General features: G+C 53.7%; 6 protein-coding genes across 6 annotated transcripts; 5 read left to right on the top strand and 1 right to left on the bottom strand.

The window, feature by feature from the left end:
* Positions 1 to 457: 457 nt before the first annotated feature.
* On the top strand, positions 458 to 2,994 carry HSE1 (ESCRT-0 subunit protein hse1; the record flags this gene model as incomplete). Its single annotated transcript, XM_049378089.1, has 5 exons — positions 458 to 461; positions 870 to 1,024; positions 1,146 to 1,476; positions 1,525 to 2,145; positions 2,192 to 2,994. 5 exons carry the CDS (start codon positions 458 to 460, stop codon positions 2,992 to 2,994), a joined length of 1,914 nt encoding a protein of 637 aa, XP_049232281.1.
* A 2,596-nt stretch (positions 2,995 to 5,590) lies between these two features.
* Positions 5,591 to 9,545, top strand: J4E87_006483 (uncharacterized protein; the record flags this gene model as incomplete). The annotated part of the gene is made up of 3 exons (XM_049378088.1): positions 5,591 to 6,178; positions 6,225 to 9,292; positions 9,347 to 9,545. 3 exons carry the CDS (start codon positions 5,591 to 5,593, stop codon positions 9,543 to 9,545), a joined length of 3,855 nt encoding a protein of 1,284 aa, XP_049232280.1.
* Positions 9,546 to 9,862: 317 nt separating this feature from the next.
* Positions 9,863 to 11,062, bottom strand: J4E87_006482 (uncharacterized protein; the record flags this gene model as incomplete). The annotated part of the gene is made up of 1 exon (XM_049378087.1): positions 9,863 to 11,062. One exon carries the CDS (start codon positions 11,060 to 11,062, stop codon positions 9,863 to 9,865), a length of 1,200 nt encoding a protein of 399 aa, XP_049232279.1.
* A 383-nt stretch (positions 11,063 to 11,445) lies between these two features.
* Positions 11,446 to 13,932, top strand: MAK5 (ATP-dependent RNA helicase; the record flags this gene model as incomplete). The annotated part of the gene is made up of 1 exon (XM_049378086.1): positions 11,446 to 13,932. One exon carries the CDS (start codon positions 11,446 to 11,448, stop codon positions 13,930 to 13,932), a length of 2,487 nt encoding a protein of 828 aa, XP_049232278.1.
* Positions 13,933 to 14,179: 247 nt separating this feature from the next.
* J4E87_006480 (uncharacterized protein) lies at positions 14,180 to 15,115 on the top strand (the record flags this gene model as incomplete). Its single annotated transcript, XM_049378085.1, has 1 exon — positions 14,180 to 15,115. One exon carries the CDS (start codon positions 14,180 to 14,182, stop codon positions 15,113 to 15,115), a length of 936 nt encoding a protein of 311 aa, XP_049232277.1.
* A 415-nt stretch (positions 15,116 to 15,530) lies between these two features.
* Positions 15,531 to 16,538, top strand: J4E87_006479 (uncharacterized protein; the record flags this gene model as incomplete). The annotated part of the gene is made up of 1 exon (XM_049378084.1): positions 15,531 to 16,538. The coding sequence occupies one exon, from the start codon at positions 15,531 to 15,533 to the stop codon at positions 16,536 to 16,538; it is 1,008 nt and encodes a 335-aa protein (XP_049232276.1).
* Positions 16,539 to 21,561: the final 5,023 nt, after the last annotated feature.

Genomic DNA, 21,561 nt, shown 5'->3' with positions numbered 1-21,561 from the left:
AACTTAGGTACGGACAATGCGCAGACCAACGGCCGCGATTCGTCAAACACGAGCACGAATTCGTTCGCCGATTGGTATGGCAAGACGATGGAATTATAGGTGACGAAATGGCGCACAACGATGAACAGACGCACGTGGTGGAGGCTCACAAGTTCGCATATCCAGCCCCAGTGGCAGCTCGAAGCCACCCGCCCCTCATGGTCGTGTCGCGGTACCACCCCCTGCTCGGCAGTCAGTATGCAAAGGTCGAAGCCTCATACTGCTGTTCTACACAACGAGCATTGTCGAGCGAATTAGCAAGCGCGTCATATCCTGTTCAACTGCTCATATTCGCGAGCGCATTATTTATGTTGTTTCAAATACTCCGAGTGCCGATGTAGGCATACATCCCATCTCACGATCTGGCAGATTTCTTGGGTTACAGAAGGAAGCGCATCTCTTACGACTATCTCATACAATGTGTGCAATTTTAGTGTCTATACGATTTGGGGTTACAAACTTGGCCGGAGGTGGCAATCTCGGCATATAGAAAAGTGGAATATGAATATTCTTTCTGTGTACCTGCAATCGATGATGGATATTCAGGGGCGTATATTGTGATGGGCGTTGACATGTCTTGCTTGGTGAATTTGCGACCCGAGCATTGTGGCTGAGTAAGGGCCGCCACATCGTCGTCATTGGGCGGGGAGCTCTAAGCCCGGTTGCATACGACTGACTGCGACACGAACGACTTTCACTCTCCCTATAACACATAACACGGCCTTTCCCCGAAACTACCCCTACTACCTCGCGCGCATTTGCGACCTACCCGCTGACCCTCTGCCCCTCTCAACTTCACACCTTTACCTCAACTCGCGTATCGACTCCAGGCACCCGCGCCCCCGGAGAGCTTCCCCATACCGAGTCTCAAGACACTTGGAAGCAGGCAGACGTCATGTTTCGCGCGCAATCCAACATCTTCGACGATGTTGTCGTAAAAGCCACGGATGAAAATCTTACGAGCGAGAACTGGGAATACATTTTGGTACGGTCAGCAGTCGCGATGCCTTGGGCGGCGGGTTGGGCAGATGTCGCAACATCCGTCCAGCCACGACCATGCGCCTTCACATTCCAGTGTATGAAACAGATGCTAACTTACCACGCAGGATGTATGCGACAAGGTTGGATCGTCCGACACGGGCGCCAAAGATGCGGTTGCCGCCATGATCAGGCGGTTAGCACACCGAAATGCGAACGTACAACTATACACCCTCGAGCTGGCCAATGCCCTGAGCCAGAACTGTGGGATCCAAATGCACAAGGAGCTTGCCTCACGAAGCTTCACAGAAGCGCTGCTGAGGCTTGCCAACGACCGCAACACACATCAGCAGGTCAAGGCCAAGATACTGGAGCGCATGCAAGAGTGGAGCGACATGTTCGCCCGCGACCCCGACCTGGGAATCATGTCTAACGCCTATATGAAGCTGAAGTCACAAAGTAAGTTGGAGAGGTAACGGTGCCATGTGTAATACTGACAGGTCTTAGACCCCAACCTCCGAGCGCCTTCCAAGCCACAGAAGACGCAGATCTCCGACGTCGAACGCCAGAAAGAGGAAGAAGAGCTACAGATGGCGCTTGCAATGTCGATACGAGAGTCTAAGGGCGCAGCGCCGACGGCCGCCAAGTCCAACACGCCTCAGCAGGGCGGATCGACTCCCAGTGCCCAGCCTGAACAGCCTTCGCAACCCCTACCATCAGGCACAACCGCGGCGACCGTCTCACGTGTACGAGCCCTCTTCGATTTTCAACCATCCGAACCCGGTGAGCTACAGTTCCGTAAGGGTGACATTATCGCCGTACTCGAATCGGTATACAAGGACTGGTGGAAGGGATCGCTGCGCGGGCAGACAGGTATCTTCCCGCTTAACTACGTGGAGAAGCTGCAAGATCCGACGCGTGAGGAGCTTGAGAGGGAGGCACAGAACGAGGCTGAGGTCTTTGCACAAATAAGGAATGTGGAGAAGCTGCTTGCGCTGCTGAGCACAAGCTCACAGCCTGGCGCAGGCGATGCGCGGGACAACGAGGAGATTACCGAGCTCTATCACTCAACGCTTGCGATTAGGCCGAAGTTGATCGAGCTCATCGGAAAGTACTCTCAGAAGAAAGGTAAGTCAATTGTACGAAGTCTCGCGATCAGCGCTAACTCTACTAGATGACTTTACACAGTTGAACGAGAAGTTCATCAAGGCTCGTCGAGACTACGAGTCGATGTTGGAGGCATCCATGTCCCAGCCCCAACAACCTGCATACGGCGGCCGTCCTGGATACGGCGGCTACAATGCACCGCCCCCCTCAAACTACCAAGGATACCCACCTGTATCATCTACCCCACACCAAGATCCGGGCCGCTATGCCTATGGTGGAGGACCCCAGCAGCATGGACCTCCTTCCCAAGTACCACCTGTAGGCTCAAGCCCTGCTTTCTTCATGGTTCCCCCGAATGAACGGACACAGCAAACCCCGAAGCCAGGACCGCCATCAGACCCCTACACACTACCTCCAGGCAGAGTACCAGTAGGAGGCCGACCGCAGAGCTACGCACCCCAGGAGCTAGCGACCAGTCAATACGACTCACCAGTTGACAACCGCCACTCTTTCCACGCTCCGAGCCAGCCACCGCAAGGCTACGAAGCAGGCGGCTACCCACCACAGCAAGGCGCTCCCCAAGGCCCACCACAAGGACAGCAAAACCCATACGAGCAGCTCTCATCACCTCCGCCACAGCAAGCCCCACAAGAACAACAGCCTCCATCTGACCCTTACTCGCAACAGCCGCCTCAGCAAGGCTATGGATACCCACCAACACAGCCTGGATACGCACCACCTGCGCCACCTGGCGCTACCTCTAGCCCGGCACCGCCTGCTCAGGGATACTTGCCATATCGACCTGGAGGACAACAAGCACCCAGCGCGCCGCCGGTCGGTGGAGATGACGCAGCGGGATTTTACCGTTAGAATCGGTCGTGGGGTTTCATGGGCGGGTGATGGGGTGTGTAGTCGTAGTTGTGTAGTATAACAACAGGTTTATAAATGCGATACCACAAAGTCGCACTGGTTCTTCACATGGTTTACAGGTGACGAGGGGTCTTTTATACACATATTTCCCCAGTCCTCCCCCGGTTTCAGGATACGATGATATAGCGGAGGTAGTTGGCTGCGCCACGTTGACGGTCTTTGTTGATCTAAGGCTGTTTTTGGACGTGGGAAGGGGGGATGCGAGGTGAAAGATGCGAGATGCGTTTGTTGGATACGGAAGGCAGGTTTTTCGATCATGGCAGAACATGTTGTGTGATTGAGGGATTTGGTGGCACTTGTGAGAAGTTTGGATAGTGTGGACTTGGTAGAGATGGTAGAGAGGGTATCATGGATCTTTGCCACTATCGAGTATTGAGATTGTGTGGGTGTATTGAAGGACTAGTTACCTAGGTACTCTTTCTCTCTCATCGGTCTTGCGTCTTCGCGTCTTCGCGACTTTCCGTACTTTATCTCTGCATCTCGATATATTAGAACGAGAAGTGGAAGACCACGATCATGTTTGATTGCCGGACGGGTACTGCAATACCTCAATGGAGTGAATACATAGTCATGCAGGGATCCCATTGATATAGCCTGCTTTGAATATCCTGATCTCATGGCAGCGTTCACTTCGTCGACACGTGTTGCACCACGGCGATCATCTCTTTGTTCGGTTGAAGGGACGAGCCCACGGGTACGGGTCGTTTCTTTATGTTTGCGACGCCGCATCGTGAAACTGTCTCTCGATCATGCCGGATACAGGCATAGGGCTTTCCATGTGACATGGCATCGGCATCATTCCTTTATGATAACCGGAAGGACATCCGAGTCGTCTCTTTGTCCTTGCAACGCCTCCCTAGAACTTCTTGTCTATTGGTTGGCTGGAATATACAAGCAGGGTGTTGAAGGATATAACAAGACAAACTACACGTCTTTCACGTTATGCACCTTTGCTTGCCCACGTCCACGTCCACACCCGCGCCCACTGGAAAGGTAGAGTCAAATTACTCCACACCATGCATCTACCCATGGCATTCCTCCTCGCCGCCTTCGCAGCAACAGTCCTATCTTCACCATCCACCCCTCCCACCCCTCCACACGACACCAACACAACCACCCTCGTCCGCCGCGGCGACCAATGCAACACCGCCCAGCAACACTACCCCGACGTCCCCGAATGGGAAAAAGCCATGCGGCAATTCTGCTCCATCCACGGCAGTAACCCCATCTTCTCCGACAGCGCCACCGTCTTCACCTACACCATCACCGGCCACGACGGCAAGCCCATTGACTGGATCTTCAAAGTGAACATCGACAACGAATTCGCACACCATTTATGGAGCTGGATACCGCTCACGCAGGAGTGTCTAGACGGGTTTACGGCGCTGACGAAGGGGGAGGGGGGTGGCGTGGGCAGGAGTTGGTGTTATTGGAAGGCGAGGACGAGTCAGGATGATAGTGTGGGGTTTTTGGGCGGGAAGTGGACGCAGCATTTGCCCAAGGAGAATCAACCGGATGGGTATATTACTTGGGAGAGTCGGGCGAGGAAGGGGCAGAAGGGGATTTGAGAGAGGGGCGAATCTGAGGGAGAGGGTGTTCTTGTTATTACTTTGACATGACTGGTTATATGGGCGGCGGTATGGAAATTCTTCTTCTTGGTCATGCTGTTTTGAGATGCGAAGCTTACCAGAGTTGTGTGGTAGCTTCCGGTGGCTATAGTTCATCGGCTGTTTGTTTCTGTTCCTTTGTTGATGTCCAAAGAATTTACAGATTCATCGACACATATTCAGAAGCCAAGGGTCTGTCCATGCGTGGTTGAGAAGAGGATATTGGCGACCATGCCGAGGTCGTGGATATCTGTTCCGATGGCATCTAGTACGCGCTGGGATATTCGTTCCATCGAGAATCACATCGCAGGCGAATAGTATCCAGTCAGTTGCAATACAGATGAACGAATGCGAGGAGTGGATTGCAATTATCGAGGTGTGGAGGTTAGCGGCTCTCCAGGGCTAGGCTCAACGGGATGGATCCATTGGAATTAGTCGGGTGGGGCGGCTTCGCAGGGGTCCAACACCGACCAAAGGGAAGTTCGAGTACCTTCGAGTAGCTTTCTGGCCACCTGTGCTCTCTCTCCCATTGCACTATCGCCTACGACACCTGCAACCGTAGCAGCCGTCTCCACACCAATTGAACCCGCACCGCCCGTCCAGTCACGTTATGGCCTGCTGAGTAACGGCATCAAGACCCTGTAAGCTATTTCCTGGTAAGCTCCGAGTGACAACAGGCCCATCCCACGGTTGCATTACTTGGTACCCGCACTACCGGTAAAGCGCTGCAGCGAGAAAGCGAGGGCTTCTACACTTCGGCTCTTATTTCTCAACCACCCACTAACTCTCCACCCCCAGAACAAGAAGTACACCGCCCACCGAAATCTCAATCCCAACGTCAACGTCAAGCTGGCTCCACGCTGCTAAGCTGCCCACCCACCGTCCACGCGAACACCCTTTGGTCAACTCGAAACGGTTTATACTCAATCATGGCATCTGAGCAAGTTGCTACCTCTGACGACGGTCTGACCCCGGCGCAGAGGCTCATGCAGAATCATGGCGTCGAAGATCACCATGTCACTGTCGAGGACGTCCCCGACGAGGATGAGCTTGCCCACCCCTCTGCCGAGCTCAGCGAGAAGGCAGCTGGCAAGCAGCCTGCCTCCAAGAAGCCAGCCCTCAACACGTCGTCTGAGGAGGCCTTCCCGGCTCTCGGTCCCGCCAAGCGCACTCAGGCTCCTGTCGCGCCCACCTGGGGCAAGAAGCCTGCCTCGGTCACCTCCAACGGCGTCAATGGCAGCGCGCCTGCTCCGTCTGCTCCCAGCCGTGGCCCCGCCCTCCCGTCCATGAACATCCCCGGCAAACACACCGAGCGCATCTCCCTCGCTGCCCACCAAGTCGCCCCTCGCGGTGAGCTGAAGAAGCCCATCAACGAGATCGTCCGCGACATCAACAGGCGCTCCAAGGCCAAGCTCGACTACAAGCAGGGCCAGGGAGCTCTCATCTTCGAGGCCACCGGTCCGGTTGAAGCGGTCAGGCAGGCTCTCAAGGAAGTCGCCAATGAGGTCGGCTCCAAGGTATGTCACCCATCAATTCTACTCTGACCAAACTAACATCTGCCAGCAATCCGTCGATGTCCCCGTCCCCGCCTCCGTTCGCGCCCACATCATCGGCCGTCAAGGTTCCAAGATCCAGGAAATCAGCAAGCGCACCGGTGCCCGCATCCAGGTTCCCAAGGCCGAGCCGGGTGAGGATGAAGATACCGTGGTCAACGTTCACATTGAGGGCAATGCCTTGACTGCTGAGATGGCTCGTCGCGAGATTGATGCCATCGTCAACGAACGCACCTCGACTGTCAACCTGCGTCTGAAGGACATCCCTGCCGAGTTCTATCCTTTCCTCGCAGGTCCCAACAACGTTCACACCGACAGGCTTGTCCAGGGCCGCGACGTCAACATCCAGATCCCGCAGTACCACACTTGGCAGTCCCAGGCACCTCCCCAGGCTACTCGTGGCCAGCCCATCCAGTTTGCTCCCCAGGCCAACTTCCCCATCCAAGTCTCTGGTGACCGCGCCGCTGCACAGCAGATCCAAGCTGAGCTCGAACGTCGCGCTCAGCAACTTCGCCAACAGTTGGCCATCGAGCAGCGATCCATCGAACGCGGCAGGCATCAGTTCATCGTTGGTGACCGGGGCCACTCTCTCCATGACTTCTTGGAGGAGACTGGCTGCAGCATTGTCATGCCCCCGAGCTCCGACGACAGCGAAACAGTCTACATTGTCGGCCCGCCCAACAAGATCGAGCAGGGTATCAACAAGCTTGAGGATCTTGCTGCTAGCATGACCATGGCTACTGCGGATGCTGCTCGTGAGCACAAGGGTCCCAACGCACAGGCGCACGCACACAACCTGACTCGCTACCTGCGTCAGCGCAAGGCCCTTGCTGACCTTGAGCGCATGCACGAGGCCAGCATTGTCGTACCCACAGACCGTGATGCCCCAACCGGATGGGAGATCTACGCTCGCGACGGAAAGAACAGCATGAAGGCTCGTGGCGACATCATGAGCGTCTTCCAGTCGCACCCTCCTAGCCGTTTCGCGACTATGAACGTCGATCCTTTCTACCACCAGTTCTTGCGTCAGCAGAATGCACCAAAGGTCCGACAGGACCATGGCGTTCACATTGTCTTCCCTGACGAGACCGAGCAATCGCCAGAGCTGATTCTCGTCTACGAGGGTGACGCTCCTTACAACGAGTACGCCATTCCTCGTGGCCGACCCTCCCCAGCTGAGGTCAAGGCATACCAGCAAGGTCTGCAAGACGCTCAGCGATTCATCATGGGTCTGACTAAAAATCAACCACAAATCGACACTCGTGGCCTTGAGTCCAACCCCAAGTTCCATCGCAAGATCGAGCAGTTCGTTAATGAACAGCAAGAAGGTCTTACACCCGACCAGGTTCCCGTTCAGGCGCTGTTTGGTCAGCGACGACCGGAGCCTCACAGCCGCTCAAACAACAGCTTCGCGATCCGTGGACCGTCGAGCGCCGTTGATGAGCTCAACAAGAAGATTCTCGCTTTCATCGAGCAAGCTGAGAAGGACGAGCTTGAGCGCAACCACGTTACTACATTCGACTACCCCCAGAAGTACGCCAGTCATCTTGTTGGCAAGGGTGGAGAGAACATTCAGCGTCTGCGCCAGAAGTACGACGTTGATGTTCAGATCAACGACGGTAAGGTCGAGCTGAAGGGACCTTCCGCCAAGGCACAGCAATGCAAGAAGGACATTCTTGACATGGCCAAGAAGCTCGAAGACGAGGCTACACACACCTTGAAGGTTGCGCCTCAGTTCCACCGCGACCTGATCGGTGCTGGTGGCAAGCAGGTAGAGCGTCTGCAGGACCGCTACGGTGTACGCATCAACTTCCCCCGCCGAGCACAGAACGACGAGGAGGCAGCAGATGCGTCATCACAGAAGAACGTTCGTTCTGGTCAGAACCAGGATGAAGTCATCATCCGTGGACCCAGGAAGGGTGCCGATGAGGCCCGCGACGAGGTGCTTAGTCTGCTCCAGTACATTAAGGACAACTCCTTCAACGACACTGTCTCGGTCGCTCAGAGCAACATTCCTCGCCTGATTGGATCAGGCGGTCGCGAGATGGAGAACCTCCGCCTCGAGACTGGTTGTCAGATCGACGTCCCCGGCGCGCGTGATGCCGCTGATCCATCCGGCCGCGCGGAGATCAAGCTCAAGGGTACTAAGAAGGCTGTTGAAGAGGCCAAGAAGATCTTGCAGCAGCGTGCCCGCGAGTTTGATGATACCATCGTCGAGACTCTGGATGTTGACAGGAAGCACCACAGGAGCCTCATTGGTGGCAGCGGTGCCAACATCCGCTCCATTGTCACTTCGGCTGGCGGACCTGACAACTCGCGCGACTTGGCTCGTATGGTGCGCTTCCCCCGCCCCGAGTCTGATGAGTCCACTATCCGTGTTGAGGGTCCCAAGAGTGTGGTAGAGAAGATCATCGCTGCTTTGAAGGCACAGGCCTCATCGCTGGAGAACCAGACCACCGAGACCATCGAAGTCTCTCCTGACAAGCACCGTCTGCTTATCGGCCGTGGAGGTGAGACACGCCGCCAACTCGAGTCGCAGCTCAGCATCCAGCTCGACATCCCTAAACAGACTACCACTGGTGCCGCTCGTAGTCAGGTAAAGATCACCGGTGAGCCTGCTGCCGTTGAGAAGGCCAAGGAGCACATCCTCGAGCTCGTCAAGGGCCAGGAGGGCGAGACTATCCAGGTGCCCCGTCACCTCCACCACGCCATCTCAGACAATGGTCAGTTCTTTAGGCAACTCCGCAACCAACACAAGGTTACCGTGGACCACGGCGGTGAACAGGTGCCCGCGAAGCCTGCCCAGGCTGAGGCTGGTCGCGCTAGGAAGGGTGCTAACGGTGCTCTTCCTTTGATCACCGACGATGCGACTGCCGGTTCCAACGAGCACTCATGGGAGATCGTTGACAACAACGCTGTGGCAGAGGGCACTGATACCTCCGCCACTATCCCCTGGATCCTGCGTGGACCCACTGAGAGCCTTCCCAAGGCCCGTCAAAGGCTTGAGCAGGCTATCGAGGCTGCTTCCAAGCCTTCCGCCACTGGGTACCTGATCCTGCCCGACCCAAGAAGCTACAGGTAAGCACAATCGTTCAATACATTCAATACTGCAGTCATACTAACACCTCACAGGCTCGTTGTCGGACCCGGTGGTGCCACAATCAACGATCTCCGCAAGAAGACCGGTACAAAGATTCAGGTCCCCCGCGACCAAGCCAAGGATGAGGCTATCGAGATTGTCGGTACCAAGGATGGCTGCGAGGAGGCCCGCCAGATGATTCTGGACATTGTTTCCAAGGGTGGCAACGGTGGCCGTAGGGAGCGTGCTTAGGCATTTTTATGATCATGTTGGGCATGCGATGACATTTACTATCAAAAGCTTTGGGCATATTTCGGGGTTAAGGTGATCTTGTGGGAGCGATGTTCATTCAATATGGGAGAAGCATCTACTACTCATCTTGGACTACCTAAAAGGGGATATGCTTAGCTGTTGTATACAGAAATAAAGCTTCAAGTTCAAATGTTCTCATTTGCGTGACTACTGCTGAATTCCCTGTTTGCGAAGGATCTTCTTCCTTCGTCCTACTGGACCATGAGCTGAAGTATCCGCCTGATGTTTGATAACTCCGAAAGGGTATCTAGCCTCTATCATGACGCTGCCTTCTCTGCCCTCCCCTTCGTCTTCCCATACGCTCCACCAGCCAACTTCCGCATCTCCAACGCCCTCTTATACGGCGGCGCAGTAGGCGGCTGTACAGGATCCAGACTAACCCTATCCTTTGGCAAATGATACGTCGCATCCGAATCATACGCCGACAGATCGCCACAAGCCAGAAACGGGGCTATCCACCGCCGACCACCCTCCTCAACATCATCCTCATCGTCCGTCTCATCCCCTAAATCAATCTCAATCGCACCATCCTCCCTAACTCGACTTGTGACTTTCTTCTCCGACTTTGCATCATCTGACTTTGGCGGCTGCGGCAACACCGTCCCCGCCCCCAACGGCCTCTCCAAACTCGCCATAAACCCCTCGGGCGGACAAAACCCCTCACAAACCACAAACGCCTCAATACTACTCGCCCGACTACTCCTCGGCTTTGCCACTCTCACACGCTCAAACACGATTTTGAGCTGCGCAAACAGCAGATCTACGTCTTTGCCTCTGAAGATCTTGGCTACGAATTTGCCGCCGGGCTTGAGGACGCATAGGGCGAGGTTGAGGGCCGCCCAGAGGAGTTGCGATTGGACGTAGATGTCGAGGTCGTGCAGGCCGGTTACGTCGGGGGCGCCGTCGGAGATTACGAGGTCGACGGGGGAGGAGCGTGTGGGATGCGTGGGGTCGTAGGTGTCTGGGTCGAGGGCTTTGAGCATGAGGGGGATGGTGGAGGGGTGTGTTATGTCTGCGCGCATGGTTGTTACGCCTTCGAGGGGGGACATGGGTTGGAGGTCGATGGCTACGATGCGGACTCCTTCCCTTGGTTTTGGCTTCTCATCTGGCTTCTCCTCTACCTTCTTTTCCACTTCTCCTTCTACACCCACCTCTTGCTTTCCCCCATCTTCCTTCTCCTTCTTCTCCCCACTACCGCCCAAAACATAATCCCGCATATTCTTCTGCTTATCCTGCCACCCCGCTCTCCCAAACTTCTCCCCCTTTATCAGCACGCGCGAGAGAACCTGACTCCAACTTCCTGGTGCGGCGCAGAGGTCCACGACGCGCGTTACGCCTTCGAAGAGGTTGAATTCTTCGTCTAGTTGGAGCAGTTTGTAGGCGGAGCGGGCGCGCCAGCCTTCTTCTTTGGCGAGGCGGTAGTAGGCGTCTCGTTTGTCTTTTGAGGATTTGCCCATTTTGGATGGATGTTATTGACGTCGATTGACGTCAAACTTCTGATCTTGAGATGTAGGTTTGGTGGGCTGTGTAGTTCTCGCACTGCAGGTAGGGCGATGGGAGAGTGCGAGGCTTCTGTGAAGATGTGCCAACCACGTCTGAATAGAATTTTCTCGTCAGCGTGTTCCTGCTCTTTCTATGTCTTATGCGTATCTCTTGTCATTGCCGATCAAGAAAACGTCAATCGATGAGTGCGAGTCATTCGCACGTGAAGTGTGGGAAAGCGCAAGTGGGCTAGAACAAAAGTGGGGCGAGCGGACTCCCGAAGGCCGACAAGTTTTCCAAAAAGTTCACGGCGCGCGCATCCAACCCACGACAAACCTCAATCGCACCACAGCCCACCATGAAGCGCCCCAATCCCGCCCCGAAACAAGCGTCGCATAAGGGTCACAAACCCAAACGTCAAAAACTCGACGACTTCCCCAAACCTCTTCCGCCGTCCACGAGACCCAAGCGCCGAGTCCAACTCAACGAGCTGGGATGGAAGACTGTGGAGATGCCCGATCGGTTGGAGGATACAGAGGGTTTCTACGGACTTGAAGAGATTGAAGATGTTGAGATTGTGAAGGATCCGGTTACTGGCAATCTTACCTTTGAGACTACAAAGACGGAAGATGAGGTGGCACAGGATGTCGAGGAAGCGTGGCAACGGGAGGAGGACGAGCAAAAGCGCTTGGAGCAGATTACCTTTGACGAGGAGAAGGTGGTAGGACAAGACGAGAGTGTAGGCAAGAAACTGCAGGAAGCAGATGAGGAGGTCGCGTGGGAGGGTTTCAGCGACGAGGAAGATGCGCCGACTGGGATACTTAAGCAAACTGCGGGTGCAGACGCTAAGGATACGGCTGGCGCAACCGCTACCAACGGCGAGCCGGAGGTGAAGAAATTGACAAAGACTGAGAAGAAGAAGAGGGCCAAGGAAGCAAAGCTCAAGAGGGAAGAAGAGGAAAAGGCCAAGGCAGAACTGCCGACACCAGATGAGGTCGAAGAGGAGGAGGATGCCGAGGACAACGAACCCTCCGATATCGAAGACCGCGAAGACGGCGAAACCTTCGGACCTGGCGCTTGGGATATATTGGCGAACCACGCCGATGACGACGATGACGAGACAGATGTGCGCGCATGGGCTAAACTCGACCTCTCCGAAGAGATGCTGGGTGCGTTGGCGAAGCTGAAGTTCTCGAAACCTACCAGTATCCAAGCGTCTACTATACCCGAGATCATGTCTGGGCGGGATGTTATCGGTAAGGCTTCGACAGGTTCAGGAAAGACACTCGCTTTCGGTATCCCGATCGTCGAGACATACCTTGCTGCTCGGTCGACACCCAAAGAGCCCGAAGACAAGGCGCCCATCGCGTTGATCATTGCGCCAACACGTGAACTTGCGCATCAGATCAATGATCATTTGATCGCCCTTTGCGCGAAGGGTGATTTCGACTCCCCGTACATTGCATCCATCACAGGTGGTCTGTCCGTACAAAAGCAACGCAGGCAACTAGAAAAGGCCGATATCGTTGTCGGAACACCAGGACGACTGTGGGAAGTTATGAGCAGTGGCTCGGGAGTACTACCCAAATTCAAGCAAATCAAGTTCCTGGTCGTAGACGAGGCTGATCGTCTGTTGAGTCAAGGCCATTTCAAAGAAATGGGAGAGATTCTCAAGGTCCTAGAGCCTGATGATGAGCCTAATGAGAATGACAACACGGAAGACGCGCCAGAATCTCAACGCCAAACTCTTGTGTTCTCGGCAACCTTCGGAAAGGAACTGCAGCACAAGCTCGCTGGAAAGCAGAAGTATGGCGGTGGAGATCTCATGAACCAACAACAATCGATGGAGTATCTACTCAAGAAACTTCAGTTCCGCGAGGAGAAGCCAATGTTCATCGATGCCAACCCGACTTCGCAGATGGCGAGCAGGCTACAAGAAGGGCTTATCGAATGTGCTGGACCTGAGAAAGATCTCTATCTCTACTCACTACTGATGTTCTACACCAAAAAGCGCGCTCTCGTCTTCACCAACTCCATCTCGGCAGTACGTCGCATCACGCCATTCCTGACGAATCTGGCTCTCCCCGCTCTACCCCTACACTCCAACATGCCCCAGAAAGCCCGCTTACGGTCCATCGAACGTTTCAAAGAACGACCAGGATCAATACTAGTAGCCACAGACGTCGCCGCCAGAGGTCTCGATATCCCCAAGATAGACCTCGTCATCCACTACCATCTCCCCCGCGCCGCCGACACCTACGTCCACCGCTCGGGACGTACCGCCCGAGCCGACGCATCCGGAGCCAGCATTCTCATCTGCGCCCCCGAAGAAGTCGGCGGCGTACGGCGCCTCGTCGCAAAAGTGCACGCCCGCGCCAGCGATGCCCCCAAATCAAAGAAAACCGCCTTCTTCATCCGCACCCTAGACATCGACCGCCGCATCGTCTCTCGCCTCAAGCCCCGCGCCACCATCTCCAAACGCCTCGCCGACACCGTCATCGCGAAAGAAAAGAAACACAGCGAAGACGATGTACTACGCCGCGCAGCTGAGGACCTAGGCGTAGACTACGACAGTGAAGAGTTTGAGAAGGAAGCACCTGGAAAGAGGGGCCGCGGTAGTGGCCGTAAGAAGAAGGAGAAGGAGGCGAGTGAGATGACGAAGGGAGAGATGCAGGCGCTACGGGCGGAACTCAAGCATTTGCTTAGTCAGAGGATTAATACGGGGGTTAGTGCGAGGTATCTTACTAGTGGAGGCATTGATGTTGATGCGCTTATGGCTGGGGAGGGGAATATGGAGTTTTTGGGTAATTTGGATGGGCTGGGGTTTGATGAGGTTGTCGAATAGTCGTGTCGAAGAGGATGATCAATTGTACGCAAGTTTAGGCGAACGGTTTCACGAACCTTCTAGGCTTTGTTTGGCTTCCGAAATAATAGACTGCGAGATTGCGAGGCGCAAACCGGGCAGCGCTTTGTGCGTTACTTCTGCGCAAACAGTGCATTAGTATATTGTCTCCGTCGTTCCGCGACTGTTCGTAGCTCATCATACAGAACGGTCTAATTGGTTAGTCTTCTCGATTTCTTCAAGCGCAACTATGAACCCCGATCATCAAACTCAGCCAAGCGTCGGTCACACAGCGACAAGAGAAGAGTCCTCCGCCACGGATACCGACGTCCCAACCACCACGGAAGTGCCTCGAAAGTCCCAGTTTGCTGGCTACATTACGCTTGAGTATCTCCAAAGCATGTTTGTGCAGTTCACAATATGGGCACCCACCATATACGGCTTGCTCCACTTCCGCGCCGGCCTTTTCACGAGCGATGTCTTCATCTTGGCTGAGTTGGCTCCTGCATTCTTCCTGCCAAACATATTCATCTGTGTCCTCGCCATCACAATCGAGTGCCTGCAAAAAACCATCGACGCGCAGAAGAGAACTCTAAGAGAAAATGCGGATACAGTAAAGGGATTACAAGACGAGAAGAAGGCGTTATCGGAGGAGCTCTCTGGGTGCATCCAAGAAAGGGAAGAAGAACATAGCAGGCATCGACAACGCATCAACGAAGCCCGTCTCAGGCACTTTACATCCCTCCACAAGCACCAAAGCAGCACCATCAGTTTCCTAGAACATCTATCCAGAACCCACACCAAGACCCCCGACTCTCCAGCGCTAGATATCCCGTTCGATAAGGTCTACATGATGCGATCAAGAACACAAATGCGACTGAACATAGCTGAGAGTATTGAGAAGATCCTGTACTCGAAAACGACACGCGCATTGAAAGATGAGGGAGCTGATGGCTTTATCCGCGAGGCAGAAGGCGATCTGGAGAAGGCGGCGGTGGTAGATGGATATTTGATGCACTTGGAAGATCTGGTGAAGAATTCTGCTGCTCCTGCTAGGGTCGATTCTGGGTTGGAAGTGAGGTTGAATGGGCATAGGGAGAGGCTGGAGAGGTATTGTGAGGGGGATTGGAGGGTTAGGAATTATTTGAGGAAGGTGGATAGGGCTGAGGAGCAGGAACAGGTGTAGGACGGGGACCAGATTAGACGTGGCGCATACATAAGTAGGGGAGCGGTGAAATGTTATATGTGTGCGAGCGTTTCGTACACTTCACTTATCATAGCAACTGTTTCTCATGAAGTCGCGCATCCAGTAGCGGATGTTTTCCTACAAGCGCTTGACAGTTGACACCCAGTCGCAGTTTCCCGAGATACGATGGCGTTTTCTTTCTCGCAAGGCCCCCTGGGCAAACTACGTGGGGTCATGTAACGTGGTTGCCTGATTGATGGGTAGGATGTCAACAACAAACAGCAAATGACGTAGTATAATCCTGCCCACCCTATCGCCTATATGAAGAGGTATTCTGTCGTAGCCAGTGATCTTTCGCATAATGCTACCACACCACGAGTCATCCCAAGGAAAGATAGCGATGGCAACGAGCGCAATGTCTACACCTGCCCCATGTTCAACCCCGAAGACGCTTGCCATGGATCCCAACATCAACAAAGACACGCTCACCTCGGAAGATGATGAGACGCTTCAAAAGATCGAGAATGCGATGATGGACGAGCTCGATCAGGTCCTGCGCAGACTTGCTAACACATCGCCGCATAAACGACGCTACTTCTCGCCAGGCGCGTTGTTGCTTCTTGTTCTCTACACACTGATCCACGTTGTGTTCATCCAGCCCGCATCTTCGCTCCTAGGTCGCCAATTCCTCATTCCCATCATTTTTATGGTATTCATAGAAGTCACCTCCGAGGCCTATCTGGAACGGATAGTAGGATCGTACGAGAAGATCGTTGACAGAATGAGAGACTTGGCCCGGCTTTCACTCAACATGGCACATACCTGTGAGAAAGCGCTGCAAGAGGCCGAGGAAGCGTCCGACCAAACCGCGGCGTACAGGACGACCTATTTCCGCGCCTTCCACCAAAAATTAAATGAAATGCGTCTGGAATACTATCAAGCATACCTGGATCACTACGGAACTCTCATCGGTTACGTCGAGCTCATTACCAAGAAAGCGAAGACCATGGCTGCGCCGCCTAAAGTCAAGGGTGCGAAGAGGAACTGCGGCAACCGCATCATGAACGATAACAACGGTCTTACGGAGTCTCTGGAGAACTTTGCTGTCACGCTCAAACAGCGGCAGTCCACGGCGAGGCTACAGATTGCAGTAGCGGAGAAGATCAAGGACATACTCGATCGCGAGGGCTTGTTACCGGAGGAGATCGATCAACTAGTGGATGCGGCGGAAGAGGATCTAGAGCGTGCGCAGGACGCGTCGAACGTTCGGACTCTATCACCGGGTTCCAGTACCTCAGACTCCAACGCGTCGCCATCGCCAGTCGCGGAGAGCGTTGATAGCAAGCTGGAGAAGCATTTCGAGGACTTGAATAGGTGGTTCCAGAGTGTGCGGGATCAACCTGTTGTCGCAGAGGAGAACTGAAGAGAAAGATGTCACGGGAAGATCGTGGTTGCCATGGAATCGATCATGCTGCATGGAAAGTGGATGAGGATGATGAATTAGGAGTACACCGATCCTGAGTGTGTTCCCCAGCGGCTTATCCCAAACGTACTCCTAGTGAGGAAAATGTGGCATGTACGTCCCTTACCTGTTCCCAAAGCTGCGTGATAGAAGTTCGCGATTGACGTTGTGTGATGTATTCGTGACTGGCCGTGTCCCGAGACGATGTGTGGGCAGGCAGGTGCTTTTGACTTCTTAGTAATCAATGACGTAAGCAGGTGCGCTCCAAGCTATGGCAATCAAAACCGTACCACCCTGGTTATCGAACCTCTCTGATGGACCCGACCCATCTTCTACAGTGACATAACCCTCTTCCACGACATGATAACGCAAGTGCAAGGGGAGTAGCAATGACATTCTCTCGTTCCTACGCTACCAGGTTCGCGACCGCGACGCGTCTCGGAAGACCATGAGAAGATGTTGAAAAGCCGTCCTTCGATCACGCAATCCAGCCAGGCCTCTCAAGTATGGCTACGATGACACCTGGCGTCGTTCCGCCGCCTGAATGATATTATTGACTGCATATCGACTGCCACCCTTTAGCCGGAGTCAGCCTTGGGGGTCAAGGCGCGCCACGGGGATCATCTCACTCTTGCGCAGCCATGCTCTACATTCCATTAATAGGGAGCAGAACTTGTATCCCTGGCTCTTTGCAACATCTTGCGCTGCCGATAGGCGGCGTTCAGATCACATGGCTTCTATTTGTCATGTAATCAAGAGCTGGGCACGTACCAGGGGTCTCCAGCATTCGTGTCGCATCTTCAAAATATCATCAATATAGAGGTACACACCGTTTCAGCAACTGGTTACTCTTTGGATGTCTGAATATATGTATGCAACACATTCCTAGCCACTACTAGTGACCATCACAACTTTGTTCAGCCTTGTGTGCTCGCTACGCGAAGCTGGGTTGGTAGCCTTTCTATTCGTCGAAACTTTACCGATCACCCTGCGATGGCTTGCACTCGCCTCTATCCGGCATAAGCTGAATGCTTGTATCTCGGGTCTGGTCTACGCTTACCTCGCGTACTTAACACACCCTTTCCGCTCTTTTGTCGAAGCGTTCACAGCTTGCATACCTGATCCCATCGGCCGGCAAAACTGCGATGGCTGCAGCAGATCCTCTTCCATGGAGGTATGGGCACTGGAAGAGACATCCAGAAGACTTGATTCCGCAGGACAAACATCTCATAGTCTCAATGTGTGAGACCAGCGTAAGTGCACGTACAGTCAAAAGATCTTGACACAGCTGAGGATATATAGGAAGGCATCAAATACAGCGAAAAGTCAGTACGCGACAGTAACATACCAGCGCTGTGTGCGGAAACGGCCGGATCGAGTCCGGGTACGAAATGGTCTCTGGAACTGTTAGCATTACAAACTTCCAATATGTAGTTTTCGCTGAACCCTTAGAAGCCTCATGACTGTCGTTCCAAACGTCGATGCTGGGCCGAGCGTTGTCCCGTATTCAATGGATGCTATTCAAGCTCTGCGCGCATGCTGGCAACTCCCATACAGCTACGTTCCTACATTGGGAAGTGGTCCAAACGTGTCGATGGCCTTCTCTCCTCTTCTGGATGATGAGCATTGGAGAGGTGAGTTGGCTCTGATGGGTTGTCAAGCGCAACGTGTTGAACCTGCCGACCAATCGTTTCACTTGCTGCTTATCTATGCTTACCGAAATTCTCAGGGGTTGCCCATAATTTCATCACCACCAGGACTACAATCATGTACAATAGCCCAATGCGACGGACCTTCGGGGTGTGCCTCGTAGAAGAGGATTACATTGCTCGTTTCATGGGACAACTTCAACACGCCCAGAGCTTTGGGTCCAACCCGCTTTTCTTCCCGATCATTCTACTCTCAACGAGCTTAAGTGCCTTGCAGTCAATGCAAGAAGAAACCTCCGAGGAGTGTTCAGAGCTAGAAGAGACCATGGGCTTTGACGATGAGAATCACGAGGTTGCATTCAATCAAATGGCAAACTTCACACGGATACCTCAACGCCTAAACGTATTGTCGGCTCATATAGCAAATATCCAGTACTACTGCTCCAATTATGTCGAGGCACTCAACTGCATAGAGGATCAGCTCCAGGCCCTACCTGATGGATATCGCACTAGTGTCTCCACCGAACTACAGGAGCAAATGGTGTACTTCCGAGCGTGCTCGGAAGGTATCGGCTTCGATACAAAACGAGGCAATACACTTGTCCAGTCTATGACACAAACGGTACATATTTCTCTTGCAACATCTATTAGAACCCTAGGCTTATGATTACAGGTTCATGCACAACTTCAGCAGAGAGACAACCAACTCAACCACCGGTACGGCGCCGATATGCGACTCATCACGGCGATCACTCTCATTTTTCTGCCCGGAACATTTGTCGCAACCTTTTTCAGTACTACATTCTGGGACTTTTCTCCCGACAATAACGGCACGAAGGTGACACATTGGGTGTATCTGTACTTCGTGGTTACGATAGGTCTGACCCTGGTGGTGCTTGTTGTATGGAGGAGATTCATTGCGCTTAAGCGACTGACGACGAAGATAGTAAAATCGGGGCGCCGACTCCCTTTATTAGGAAGGCTGATACGAGAGAAAAAGGTTGATGATGAGGAGTCGGGAAAGAAAGGTGACTGAGGCATATCTCATATGAATTTTGGTTAGATTCTTCTAGCCCATATAGCCGAATAAGCATGTGTTGAGCGTTGATGACCATGTTGTTCTGATAGAGCGGATGAGGCAAATCCCAACCATGGTACAGTCATCTCGCTAGTTCAGCGTTGTTTGCCCAAGCAAAAGTCGTCTCGCTCAATTTCTCACTGCACTCAACACATAACGAAACAAAATATCGAGAATCTACCGCTATCAGCGCAACACAATGGTCACCGTATGCCCAGAAAAGGTCAAGTTGGATTTGCTGCTACATACTGCCGTGGACCACGTGAAAGCGCAGGGTGTTGGTATCGGCATCTTACAGCAGGCTAGATGCGCAAAAACGGGCGACTTGATGCCAGGACTACTGCCTACCGAAGAGCGTAGATACGGCATTACACGCGCAAACTTTCCGACCGAAAACGTCAAGACACGCGAAAGAGCTGAGCTACTTGCTATATTACACGCTCTCGGTCTGGCTTCCAGCACGATCAAGAAACGATGTCCGCCAGATGTCAAACTGCGGACTATACAGATCTTTTGCGAACATCCGTCGGTTATATATACTGTCAAGCATCACCTTCTGTATTCTCCAGCGAGCCTCGAAGACGAAGTGAGTGGAAACGACCGCGCCATGATCAAGAGAGTTGTCCAAGCCATTCAAAAACTCGAGAGAAGATCTTTTGAGGTCTTCTTAACAATTGCAAACATGGAAGACGACGCGCAAAAGAAGGTAGGCTTGGCAGCAAGGCAACGAGGCAGTTTCGCGTGTAAACAACGCCGCCGGTTGCAGCACGCTGGGGAAAGAGCATCAACAGTAGTGCGCCGCACCTTGGAGAACGAAAACTCTACAGAAGCGCCCGTAGAGGGGATTCGGAAGCTCACATCACAGATGCAGGCATGTACAATAGAATAGAATGGATCATGAGTTGTATGGTAATATCTCTGCCAACACCGCACCGACGTGTAGCCCAAGACCAGCCAACAGATCAAGGAATACCATAGAGACGTGCATCCCAAGAGAAGATTGCATCCGGAATGAGGAATGTTGCAGGCTTTGGACGAGGACGGGGCCCAAAGGTGGCTGTAAATCGAAAAGACCGTGTGAAGATGATCGAAAGCGATGGCGGTACCGTACAAGGGACTTCACACTGCGATATGTGCGCGAAGGGGTGGAGATCGAGGTATGAGAAAATCGGGCTACCCATGGAGCGAAGTAGCATCGGAACGGAATCGAAATGATCTGTAACAAAACACATCCTCTTGTCAGCCGTCGCTGAGTGAGGTGCGGTGAGGACTGCGCGAAGCAGTAAAAACCCCGACCAATCCGGTATCCAATGAGACGGCTAATAGGTTAGTGAGCCTCTGCTCGCGAGAAGTGCTGTGTTGGTAGAAGGCAGAAGGTGGCGTGGGCAGGTGCCTGAAGGTCATGTTGGTGACACGAGCGCAGCCGGCGCCGACTGGCCTTAAGCCCTCGCGGCGCGAAGAGGTCGCAAGCTGCCTCTGGGGCATTCTAAGAGTTTCCGTAGGTTCTTCAGTATGCAAGGGCGAGTAATCTACTGGCTCGTTCCTCGTGATGAATGCAGAGTGCGCATTCGAGATAGTGGCGAGGAGGTCGTTTGGTAGGGCATATGTGGCACCCATGGAAAGCGGCGCTGGTCGGTGGTACCGCATCAGGCAGCCGCTGCATGCAAGAATCGCGCCATAGCTTTCCCACGGTCTACAAACGGCAAGACTCAACTTCACAACAGAGATCTCGATTCTCTCTCTTTACACTCCCCTGCAGCCGACTTAAAACCTACCTCTAAAATGACCACGACCGCACGCGCGAACGATGTGTCGACGATGGGGCCTCAGGAGCGTCTACGCGCTTTGTCAGCAGCACACTACCCCTCCAAAAGGGCGAACATCGACATTACGAAGGTTGCCATTCGCGAGAGGACAAATCTGCGCCCGAGAGGGCCCATGTCGTATTCATCAGAGGAGCAGCAAGCGCTTGAGGAGTGGCGCAGGTGTGCTTTGCTCCACATCGATCGGCGCATCGCAAACTATCAACGTCGCCCCGCGCGCAGCAACATTCCCAGTGTACCTACCCGTATGGACGCCTCGCGTGGACATCGGGTCCTCGAGATACCTGAGTTGCTCGACATGATCCTCCAGTTTGCGGGTTCTGAGGCACAGGTGTCGGCGTGGAACGTGTCGCGAGTCTGGCGGCGCTCGTCGAAGTCGGTCATCAGCAGCCGCCACAGGCATTCATATTGGCAGGCTTATCCATTCAATAATC

The sequence above is a fragment of the Alternaria ethzedia genome (genome assembly GCF_023757985.1).
Source record: "Alternaria ethzedia strain BMP 0044 chromosome Unknown scaffold_15, whole genome shotgun sequence".
NCBI lineage: Eukaryota > Fungi > Ascomycota > Dothideomycetes > Pleosporales > Pleosporaceae > Alternaria > Alternaria ethzedia.
The sequence above is the reverse complement of the archived record's forward strand: the minus strand, read 5'-3'. Positions and strand labels throughout refer to the sequence as shown.